The sequence below is a fragment of the Silurus meridionalis genome, chromosome 8 (assembly GCF_014805685.1).
Source record: "Silurus meridionalis isolate SWU-2019-XX chromosome 8, ASM1480568v1, whole genome shotgun sequence".
Lineage (NCBI taxonomy): Eukaryota > Metazoa > Chordata > Actinopteri > Siluriformes > Siluridae > Silurus > Silurus meridionalis.
Window position 1 is genome coordinate 21226050 of NC_060891.1, and position 12567 is coordinate 21238616.

General features: G+C 37.2%; 1 protein-coding gene across 3 annotated transcripts in view; it reads right to left on the minus strand.

Moving 5' to 3' along the window:
- Window positions 1-12567, minus strand: part of kif6 (kinesin family member 6) — a 99966-nt gene that overhangs the window by 59105 nt on the left and 28294 nt on the right. For all 3 annotated transcript variants that reach the window (XR_006926732.1, XR_006926733.1, XM_046856304.1), the window contains exons 7-10: window positions 8705-8911; window positions 7162-7305; window positions 6388-6474; window positions 1450-1553 (exon numbers count right to left, since the gene is read on the minus strand). Coding sequence is in view for 1 of the 3 variants with exons in the window: in XM_046856304.1 (XP_046712260.1) it covers window positions 1450-1553; window positions 6388-6474; window positions 7162-7305; window positions 8705-8911 (542 nt within the window). In the remaining 2 variants the exon portion in view is untranslated. The remainder of the gene's footprint in view (window positions 1-1449; window positions 1554-6387; window positions 6475-7161; window positions 7306-8704; window positions 8912-12567) is intronic.

A 12567-nucleotide genomic window follows, 5' to 3' on the forward strand; every position in this document is an offset into this window, starting at 1 on the left:
AGTTGTCTAGAACCGATTGGACATGATAGATTGAGCATGACATGTCCTAATGTACTCCGTTCTCTGCTGGAGACTGGTGACTGAAAGGAAGGCCCAAATGCAAAACACAACTAAAGTTTAGTTAAACATAGTCTTTAATAAATTGGGTAGAGAAAAAAAAGAGGCATCTGAAATCTAATGAGCACATGCAACAGGGCAATATAGGGGAGGCAGGAACAGGGTCCAGGATCTGAACACAGGCAAACTGAGCAATACAGGCTCAGACAAAACCAAATCCACAAACAGTCTTTAGTTCAATACCAGAAAACTGGGCAGAGGCAAAACAGAATCCAAGAACAGTACAAACATCAGGAACAGAAAACGGAGCAATATAGGGCGGAGCAAAAACAAAACCATAAGACAGTCCAAATGCCCAACTGGTAACCAGGGTAGCCAGACAGTGTTAGGGTCCAGGAAATAATGGCAGCAGAAGGGCAAAAATAATCTTAGGGATATGAGGAGCCAGTGAGAGAATTTGGCAGTAAGTTAATGTCTTTGGTGTCCCTAAATACCAGGCGTTGCGGGAGAAGCGGCAAGATGGCCGCCAACTCAGAAGTTCACGAACACAAAAGTGAGAGCTGCGAGCCCGGAAGTTCCTGACAATAACAGGGTTGGGTCTCCTAGTTCCAGTAAAGTTAAAATTTCATTCTAAAGCATCCAAAGACGTCCTATACAATTGAGTGCCTCCAACTTTGTGTTAACCGTTTGGTCATGAAAAGTCAGGTGTCCCAGTACTTGTGTCCATATAGTGTATTTTGAAAAGACATTTTTGTGCTTTTCCAAAAAATTTATTTTTCGCAAATAGAAAATAAAAAAAAATTATTTACAACACCAACAACAAAATTCAACAGATATAGTCTCATGATCATAATTCAATGCTATCTGCCTAAAATAACAGCAAACATGGTGCATATCCTGGAGCTGTTTTATCTCCATCCTCCTTAGCTCTTCAAAATGAACAACAGCCTTAAGCAGATTCCCTGCTGACCTGAGATGACTGCATCCAAGCACGCTGCTGCTCTGACCATTACACACATTTCCTCAGGCTCAGAATACACACACAGCAGCCGCTGGCCACATGAACCTGCTGAACTGCTGAATCTGACTTGCGGCATGTCACGGCTGCTAATTTTAATTTAAACCCACATGCTGAAAATGGGTTACTGGAAGATAGTAAGCGTTAACTGAATTAAAAATAATGGCATATCAGTACAAAAGCTTTTCCACTTTGGGAAACACAGGGTCGGTTTGAATGTGAAGACCACGTACTGTTTATTTAGAGACAAAGGGCCAGAATAATAGATTTCTTTTGGATATTTACAGTTTGAACTATCAAATTGTGGACTGATTAGTATAACTGAACAGAAGCCTGCCTTATTCTGTGAGTTATATAATTAAGTCAGTCAGTACCTCTGGATCTCTTCTTGAGTCAGCTCATCACTTCTTTGATCTCCAGTCACCATAGCTAGCTCCTCTTTTAAGCACTGGATCTCCTTCTTCAAACGAATAATCAACTGTAAAGGCAGAGAGAGCAATGATTTATGATGTGAGCTCACATAGTGTTCTCCACAACCACCATCACCTATAGCTTTCTCATTAGGAAAAGTCTTATAGGAATAAACATATAGGAAGAGATTTGTAAATTGAAAATGTATTTTCTTAATCTACTTATTTCTGTAACGATGCCCCTTAAAGTCATATTCTTCCATGTTTGATTATAATCATGTATGATGAAAATTAAAAAAGACAGAACAGCAGATATTAAATTCACTCTAATAATTCAGGCAATGTATCAGATTGTATGTGTAAATAAGCCCTATTTAGGATTTTAATGAATCAATAGCTAAACTACAACCCCGATTCCAAAAAAGTTTGGTCACAGTGCAAAATGTAAATAAAAACAGAATTTAATGATTTGCAAATCTCATAAACACATATTATATTCACAATACAACATAGAAAACGTCTCAAAAACCTTTTACAAAATTTAGGATGGGGCAACAAAAGTCTGAAAAAAAAAATGTTAACAAAATTACACAGTTGAAGAAACACTTTGCAACTAATTGGGTTAATTAACAACATGTCAGTAAGATGATTGGGTATAAGTAGCATATCTTAGAGAGGGCAAAGCTTTACCAATTTATGAAATACTGTGTCTACCAATTGTGGAACAATTTCATAATAATCTTTCTCAACATAAAATTGCAAAACAGCTGAATTTCCTAAATCATTTACAGTACATTATATCATCAAAAGATTCTAAGAACCTGGAGAAATCTCTGTGCACAAAGGACAAGGACAAAATTCTATATTGGGTATCATGATTCTGTAATTGAAATCACTGCATGGGCTCATGAACACCTCCAGAAATCATTATCTGTGAACAACACAGTTTGCCATGTTATTCACAAATTCAGGTTAAATCTCTATCATGCAAAGAAGTAGTCATATGTGAACATGATTCAGGTCCTGTCCCAACATTTTTTGACCTGTTGCAGCCATCACATTCAAAATGACCTTTTTTTTCTATAAAATGGTATATAATTTTTTTTTTGTTTAAACAATTGATATGTTTTTTTGCATTATTGTGAATAGAATATTTGCAAATCATTGTATTCTTTTTTTATTTACATTTTAAACAGTGTCCCAACTTTTGGAATTGAGGTTGTAGATGAACACACAGTGGACTCAGTCTTTACCATGAAAACATGTAGACATAGCTTCATGTTTTTATAGACCCATGGTGTACACAGATGTCACAAAGCTAGTGATGAATGATGGATCTCAGGAACCCTACAGTGCTACATTAACGAGAGGGAAATTCTATTTGGAAATTAACTCTAGACAAAGAAGAACTTAAAACTGTCAGTTCACTCTGAAAGGAGCTTCACATAAGTCCCAGACAGCCGTAAAAGGAAGTGCAAGCAAAGTCTTCATATGCATACAACCAGGTTATTACTAATATCCAGACAGCCTCTTTGAAACAGGTTCAAAGGTTCAGCTTAGGTATGACCTCACTACAGCTTACGGCTTGCTTTCATCATAATATCGCAAGAGGATCAAGCTAAGTCTACGGGGTTCCTAAGCTAGGGCTCGAGGTCATCCATCGAGACATCCTTTTTACTTTGATCATGGATGGTCATGGAAAGGAATTGTGCATCTCCTGGGCTCTGGAGATAGAACTTGATACTTTGTATGTGTTTTGGAGGCTAAACAGGGAAAAGCCCCTGCTGATAGGGAAGCTGAAATTCATTACTATAAATGGAATGGTGGACAGCATTAGTGGCGTCCGGAGACGGGGTGCTCACATATTTTCTTGTATTTACATTTTCACCACGTCCTTAAACGTTTCCTCTTTCCCTTCCCTGTCCTACTACATCTGCATAAACACACAATCAGACAGATGGACACAGACTGAAGCAGTTCTTTAAAGTTGATGGAGAAATTCCTTCAAGAGAAGCAACTATATGCTAGCATCTAGACAATTCTTGCCACATAGGTGAAAAAGGTTAAAGATCACACATTTAAAAAAAAAGCCTTATATCTTAATAGAAGAAGTATTCATTCAGAGTCAGTCTTTTAAATGAGCTAATAGACATGGACAATGGTAAAGGAATTGGCTTCCAGATTCCACTAACACAGCTGTGTGTGTGTTTCTCAGTGGTTTGAAGACATTTATGGTCACATCTCTGTGTGTCTGTCTTTGCCCGAACCCTAAAACTACATCACGGGAACCAGCATGCATCACGCCCTGAGGGTGAAGCAAGATGAGGCACCAGGTCAACTGAGCCAGGAGTTTTTATTCTGGACTGTGAAACCGCACAGGAACCACAAGAGCAACATCAGTTTCAAGTGTCTGAGAATAAACTAGAAGCACTGGCAGAGTAAGGCAATGTGTACAACCAATGACATCAATATCTGTACAAAAAGGACTGTGGTGGATTCTGGTTTCATAGTCTCCCTGAACAGCCCCAAAACAATGACAAGGCTAACTTGCTTCATATGGATCTCTTAGTTTTGTATCGTAGGTTTAAAAATGTCTGATCTCATGTAAATAAATAGAAAAAAAATTAGCTTAAAAGTAAAACAGATATCATTTATGTTTTCTGAATGTGTAAGCACTCTTTTGAATGGTAATATATTGTTATCTAAGCTTCACTACACGTTCTTATGGTCTTAAGCTAAATAAAAAAATCCAAAAACAAGTCATTGGCTGTCTGGTCCAACAGTTCTTGTTCTTTCAAACTTTGAAGAGCAGTGATCCTCTGCTGGAAAGGATCAAGGAGGTCCAGAAACTACTCAGTGAGCACTGATCCATGTATTGACTCCCTGAAGAGATGTAGATTTATGGCGAAAAACATCGAAAGGGAGAAGACCATGAAAAAGAGCAGATGCTCGTGTGCTTTACGTTATCATAAATAACAATGAAGAATGAAGGTCTGATAGGTGATAAAGATAAAATGAGAGAGTTAAAATCTATCATTCATATGACATCTTATAAATTTGGGTCTGGTCTGAGTAAATTGGTCAGTATTTGCTTTTCAGCATCCCTCTTTTTAACTACTTGGTTGTTTTATGATGAGTGAGTGACTAGGTAGTAGGTTCTGAGTCAAACGGTAGCTGCGGGATATGAGCCATGCCTCCATCTCTCCCAGGCAAACACCGGTTCAATTAACAAGCAACCGCAGACTCTCTTAAAAATACCTCTCTTGGGTTTGAAACTTGGCCGCCGAGTTCTAAAAGCCAAACCAGTTGAAAAGTACTCGAAGAAAGATAGCTTAGAGCAGAGACGATTATGGGGCTATAGGTGAGAGATGTATACTTCATGTGGAAACTTTACACAAGGTCTATGAGCTGGATAACAAGCCCAATCAGCTTGGATGCAAAAATGACTGGGACTGTACATTTTCCTACCTTATCCTCCCCACAAAATGTTCCATGAGAGAAGATTTGATAGTTTTCCTCCAGTGAAAACAAATCAGGAGCGTTCGCTCATTGCGGAATGTTTACTTTCGCTCTCAATGGAGTCAACAGTCACACTCAGCAGATGATGGATGAGTTGCAGGCAGGCTGGGGAAGCCCACTCTATCCCTAAATACAGCCGGGGTTTAGAGATCAACATCACACTAATTTGAGGAACTTGCACGAGCCAAGTGGGTTTGAAGGTATATCATGGCTGAACACTTGGTTTTGCAAATATCTGGTTGTCTAAAAAGTACTATAACTACTTAACAAGCAGCTGTTTATCTTATACACCAGCAATCTTCGCAATATAGTGGCAATATAGAGTACACCCCTCACATTTCAGCAACCATTTCAGTATATCTTTCCAAGCAATACTATAAAAATGAAACTTGGAAATATTTTAAAGTAGTTACTGTGCCAGCATAGCAGTATAGATGCCCTATTCATCATGTTCATGTTTTTTTCTGTTTGACAGGACCATACACATTTTTGTATCTTGTATGAGAGCAGTTAAAATTTGGTGCTGTGATTACAATTCTCTCATACTGACCACTAGATGTTCAACATGGTACCTCATGTCAAAGACTTTCTGAGGATTTAAGAATTAGAGTTGTTGCTTTCCACAAAGATGGCTGAGGCTATAAAAAATTCGGTAACACCCTGGAACTGAGTTACAATACAGTGGCCAGGGTCATACAGAGGTTTTCCAAGACAGGGACCACTCAGAACAGATCTTGCAAGAGTCCATCATAGAAGCTGAGTTTTGGACACAGTTTTGACATGTTCAATTAGGGTGAACTGACTTTTGTTGCCAACTATTTAGACAATAATGGCTGTATGTTGAGTTATTATTAGAGGACAGTAAATCTATACTGCTATACAAGCTGCACATTGACTACTCTAAAATATATTCAAGTTTCATTTCTATAGTATTTCTATAGTAACTTAATAAGATATACTAAAATGTTTGCTGAAATATCAGAGGAATACTCACTTTTGTGAGCTACTGTCCTGGTGAGTAATTTGCCATAATAAATGGCTTCTGTGTTCTTTTAAAATGGAATACAAATATAATACAAGATTCAATTCAAATGTTGTTTTTCCGCATATTCTTTATGTGCAAAGACTTGCAGCCGTTCCTGGTGATGACATGGCGGTATGAGGACCATGTAAGCACAGGTGTGAACAACAAGAGGACTCTATTCCAGTTCCACTCATCCACCCACTCATCTACTTTACCAGTTTCAAGATGAGTTCCAGATTTATGACTCATTTATTTGAGCGGATCTTAAGTACTGAGGAAAACATGAAAGCAAGATGCACACAGCATCTGAAATGTACAAAAAACATGAAAAACAAAAACCCACTGAGAAACCGACTCACCAGCGATGGGTCCAGCTCCTCATTAAGAAGAGCTTCGTTTTTAATCATGGCCACTCTCTGAGCAAAACGGCAGGTTGAGATTGACTCCTGTGATAGAGACAGAGATTGACATGTGAGACTGGATGCATTATTTTACTTTGAGTTAAGAAACAATGTATCTAATTTCACTGGCCTTTTTTTATCAAAGTTCTCCTGTATAGGTCACATTTAACAATGATAAAACTATAATCAGCAAACATTAGGGGTTGATGAGGATGAGTTTCCCTGTTGAGTCTGGTTTCCCTCAAGATTTTCCCCTCATTTGAGATAAACATATAGGCACTAACATATTAGTTAAAATTTTATAACCTCTTTATCTCTGTGAAACAACACTTGTACATATATTATTACTAACTGAAGATCTGTTACAAATGTATTTGCTGCAGCAGATTTGTTTACATTAGCCTGTTATACTTAGTTCAAGACAATAGTACTATATTTTCTGCATACTTTATGTTAATCATCATAAAGACCTCTATATTTATCAGTTTCTGACAACAGACTAATGTTAAATGGATATATTCAACTAGTGGACCAATGAAACCCATGTAGTGACACAAACACTGATTAGTCCAGCAGTTGTAAAGCTACTAAGTACTCCTAGGATGCCTTAATCCATTAACAGGCATACTTTTAAATTAGAAATAATTATTAATTAATTAGAAATAAAATGAGACTCTAAAGAAATGAGCTCCAAGTCAACAAACAAATGTGTTATATGAGAAAAATCTTTACATCGACATTCTTCTTCTCCGCTGACACCATAGCGATCATGGTGGTCATGCAGTTGCCGCCCAGACTGTCTCTGAGCACAGACGTCATCATTGAGTTTCGGTAAGGAATGTGTGAGCGATTCTTCTCTGACAGAGCTGTGATAACCTGTAATAAAGCCATTAAGAAGGACATCACCATTGGTACTGTCACACAGTTAACTTGTATTAACAATCTCTGTTTGTATTAAAGGTGCTGGGCAATTTTCCCTCATAGTCTACACTGCCAAGTAAAACAAAACAAAACAAAAAAAAAGCACATTGTTGACATCTAGGTTAAATCTCACATAATGTGATTTCTGTAAGAAAAAAAGAATAGCTGTAAGTGAATTAAGACAGTTATTTTCATGTCTTTTGACTGTATTGGAAACAAAGTAGATATAATAACAACACTGTTTATAAATCTATAACATATAATATATGGACAAACGTTTGTGATCACCTGACTATTCGTATGTGATTTTTGAACATCCCATTCCTCAATTACTCCTCATTTGCTGTTATAATAACCTCCACTACTTTGGGAAGATGTTCTATTAGATTTTGGAGGGTGCTTATGGAGTACAGGGGTGTCAGTAAATTCAGGTACTACACTGAAGGGTGCAGTCTGCATTCCGGTTCATCCCAAAAATGTTCAATAGGGTTGAGGTCAGAGCTACAAAGCTATAAAGCAGGCCACTCACCATCTCCCATTCAAACCCATGTAAACAATATCATTATAGCGTTTGCTTGTGCACATGGACATTGTCATGCTGGAACAGGTTTGGGTTTTCTAGTTCAAGTTAAGAAAAGATTTAATGCTCTTGCCTCCAAAGACAATTTAATTTGCCTCCAGCTTTGAAGTAACAGTTTGGCAAACAGTCACATATAGCTTGAAAAATCATCTGTCCCAATACTTTTGAGCATATAGTGTATGTTGTATCCCATACAAGTTTCTGAAAGTGGCCAGTACACTTTCTTTAAAAAAGATACCCTATTTACCTTTTGTAGGCTAAAGGACCATATAGCAATATAAATAAATATATAGAAAGGATCATATAGCAATAAATCATAAGATACACTGGTTGGTTGTGATTATAAAATGTTTTAGCAAATTAGTGACGCAACAGCAATTGAAAATCAAACAAATTAAGAATCACAAACGTGCAAAACAACAACAGAAAATGAACTCAAAGCATATTAAAGCACAGTACAACATATCCCTCTTCATTTCACATACTCATTGCTACAGTGTGTGTCAGTCTGAGAAACCATGGATCTGAAGTCTATAGGATCTTCGAACAGAAACGAATCTACTGCTCCCTTTATTCATGCTTTTTTTCATGTTGTTTTTCATGTAATTTTATTTGTTATCTCTGGACAACAGTCATATGAGTATTATTCAAGAAAATAATGATTTCTAAATTTCTTCTAAATGTACTGTATAGAAATCAGAAAAAGTTTATTCTTTGATGCTAAATTTAGCTAAATTTATAAATGACATTAATCACAAAAAACAGTCCTCTAACCTGCTCAAGGTAGTGCAGAGACAAGTTGATGTATTTGGCTTCGGTGAGAATCTGGCCCCCCACACCGGTCTTTCCCACCCTCTCAGAGCCAGCCAGGTCTACCAGGTGCAGCTTGGAGCGACGTAGCGTGGCTGATCCGGGCTCACGGCTGCACAGGTGAATCGTGAAGATGCAGTGAGAGCGTGTAGACGCCTGATTCATTGGGGTCTGAGAAACCACGGGCCAAAAACACAGACAGTGAAAATAAGAAGACAGAGATGTCAAACGTACACAGATTCTTCACTCAAGTAGAAGTACAGATAATTATGTTTTAAAAGAAGTTGAAGTACTGACTACACTTTTTCTCTCAAGTTAAAGTAATGAAGTTTGTGCTCTGACATGTACTTAAGTCAAAAGTAGTCATTATTACTACCTGTTTTAGTGTCACGATGGTAACTTGATCTCACATCATATTAATATATTAATATAAAATAATTTTAAATTCTGTTGCCTAATGAATGTATCCAGGCTGAACATCCGCCATAAATATCACAAGCAGAAAAAAAGATGATGATGATCAGGTGATCAGGAAGGTCTCTGTTCTCAGTCATGTTTACTCGCTGACTCACTCTGTCTCATCCATGTTAGCCCCATACTTCTTGTTGCTCTCTGCCCTGCTTGTTTTTAGCTTTGAAAACTGGCCTACGTTTGTGGTGTGTGAGAGCCAGAAAATGATACACCAGTGGTAGGTTAAAAAAGTCACTTGATGACAAGAAATAGGTTGATGGGCTGAAAATGGTGAAGAAATATTGAAGAAATATTGATCATGTCACCAAATAGATTAAAACTAAAGAAACGAGGCTGGTTTGAAAATGTAGAAAAAGTAAATGTAGAAAAGTAGAACGTACAGATATTTGTGTAAAAATTGTAATAAGTGAAAGTAAAAAGTCAGAAAAATAAATAGTGAAATAAAGTACTGATACCAAAAAAATGTACTTAAGTACAGTAACGAAGTATTTGTACTTCATTACTTCCCACCTCTGGAGGAAGAGCAGTGTACACGATTCCTGTATTTGAGTAAAAATACAAAAATCCTGCTAGCAAAAATATAAGTATGTGCTTTGGAATGCATTTTGCTCCACAGCAACTCTCACAGGACAACCGTGGGGTTACACTTGTGGTCTCTTAACATGTTATTATAATTTGATCACTTCAAAGTAGTAAGGAACAGAAATGTTTTCTGAAATATAGTGGAGTGAAATAAATATACATTCACATGAACACATGTACATGAAATGCAAACAACATTTTGGATCTGAAGTGCAGTAGATGCAGCCAGCAGTTTTTTAGTTGTTCTGTAGGGCTTTTGTATTAGGTTAAGAATCAAAGCTAACAAGCTGAAAGATGATCACAAATCAGAGCGAGTATAAGAAAATGTAAGATAAATAATAAACATAATACATCTTACAATCCAAAGTACGTATTAGTACACATATAAAAAACAAAGTGCAATAAATATCAAGTGTATTTTCAGGATCATAGTAAGACACACAGATTTCACTTCACTTCAGGTCACAGGTTTGTTCTTGCACCTGATTCATGTACCTGATAATTAGCACTTGTATATATTGGTCACCTTTTTCTGCACTCTTTCTCTTACATGTGTCCTTTTCCGTGGTTGCTGTCATAATTCTCATGTTTAGCTTTAGTTTTTGTTTATGTTTTATGTAAGTGATTTTTTTGTTTGTTTTTGCATATTGCGATCAAATTCATCAGCACTTACTTGCATCCACGTCCTGCCTTGTAACATACAGTATACTACTGTATACAATCTACCATTAATATACTAGTTTGCTCAAAGAAGAGAAGTTTAAAACACTTTTCATATACAGCTTTTGATTTTTGATTCAACAATATATTTTATACTGGACAAAAATGATGGGGCCAACCTTTAAAGGTAATCACTGCAGACAAGAGATTTCTGTAGCACTCAATAGGATTTCTGCACCTGTCAACAGGTTGTGTGGTCTATTCTTCATGTGCAAACTGCTCCAGCTGTCCCAGCCTTCTAAAGACTGCATGTTTCAACTCTTTCCATTGATGTAGACAGAATTCAATTCAGGATTCATAAAAGGCAACTTCTGTATAGTCTTCTGTTTTGTTTTTAACCATTCTTAAGTGCTTTTATCTGCCTGGGTCATTATAGTTTTGGAGGACCCATGAGTGAATACTGAAATTGAGATTTTCACACTGGACAGTACGTTTCGCTCTACAATGGCTTGGTAGTCTTGTGATTTCCTTGTGCCCTGCACAAATTCAAGACTCCCCATGCCAGATGTAGCAAAGCATCTTTAAAACATAATCAAGCCTCCTCAATGTTTCAGGTATCATGCTTCTTTTCTGTGTCTGTAAACATACAGATGATGTGCCTTGCCAAAAAGCTCCAGTTTTCTCTCATTTGATCAAAAAACTCCTCCCACAAGGTTTGTGATTTGTCAGTATGCATTTTAACACATTTTATACTCAATTTGTTCGAAACGGCACCACTTTTCTAGGTGTAGCAACAAATCGGTTTATGTCAGTGTTACCACATGTAGGTACACTTTAACAACCTGTTATATTGCTTTAAGTTGTACTAGTAATGTTTATTAAATATATTTAAATGATAATCAAATGTACTTTCAATTGAACAGCAACACATAATAAGATCTTTTAAACACTAAGCGTCACATGATTGTGCATTGTGTAGCATTGCTGTGTCAGAGCTACTGTTTTAATCCTGAACTCAGGATACTGTCTGTAAAGAGTTCTCTTTTGTAAGAGTTTTTCTTTTTGTTTCACCCCGAAAAAATATGTATGATTAAGGGTCTAAAAGCATGTGTGCATCCCATACAGGTTGTATTGCAGCCTTGGACCTTGTCCTTCCTAACATGTGGACCTTGTTCTGGGTTTAACAGCTGCATTGCTGGAAGTGATTGCTGCATATTTAGTGCATTTAATTACTTTAATTTTCCATCTTTTGTCCTGCCTCGCAGTCAATTTATCAAGTAGGGCAGTGAAAGCCAAGCTGACAGGCTACCTAAAGTCAGAATCCAGCTAAATAGAAACAGAAAAGTTGGACTAGATTGTATTTTCAGTTCCACAATGTGGAGATTGGAGAAAAGGAAGCTAAGATATTGTCTTATCGGATGACCGCGTGAGTGAAGAGTGAATGAGTGCAAGAGACAAGCAAATTTAATGAGGTGATTCAGATGAAAAAAAAAAAAAAAAAAAAAAAAAGAAAAAGGAAAAGAAAAAACAGGACCAAGTGTGTGTTTCCTTACATGCTTCCCAGATTAGAATCAATAGGCAACATGTGTGACTAATGACTAGTAAACTATAGTAATCTGAATGAGGCTCTTTTACTAGAGCCAAAAATAACCAGGTCAGATCAGGCCAAACCACAGGGACGGCAGCCTGGTCATGCGCCAACTCAACAGGATCTTTTCTTCAAAAGTAAAAAGATGAGAGACTGTGTGTAGCCTCGAATGACCCAATAAAGCAAAGGGAAACCCCCGCAGCTAAATCAGATAAAAGCCTGCTGTATTTACATTGTGAGGACACACAGGACTCTGCTGATGCAGTGCATGCTTACTGACATGCTCACAAGACTTTCAGCACTCATCGCCGCTGATTCAGTGCCTTGTTCATTTTGCGTCATATTTTGAGCTGGTGATGTGAGCCGGACACTTCAGCCATGGTTTTGCATTTGTCTCAATTTTGCCTTTTCAGTTTCCTCTCAGTTTTTATATAATCTACCAAGCCAGCTAATCAAAAATTACCATGTTAGTAAAAGATATAAGCAAATCAAGGCTAATTATTTCTTTCATGTGAACTCAAGACTT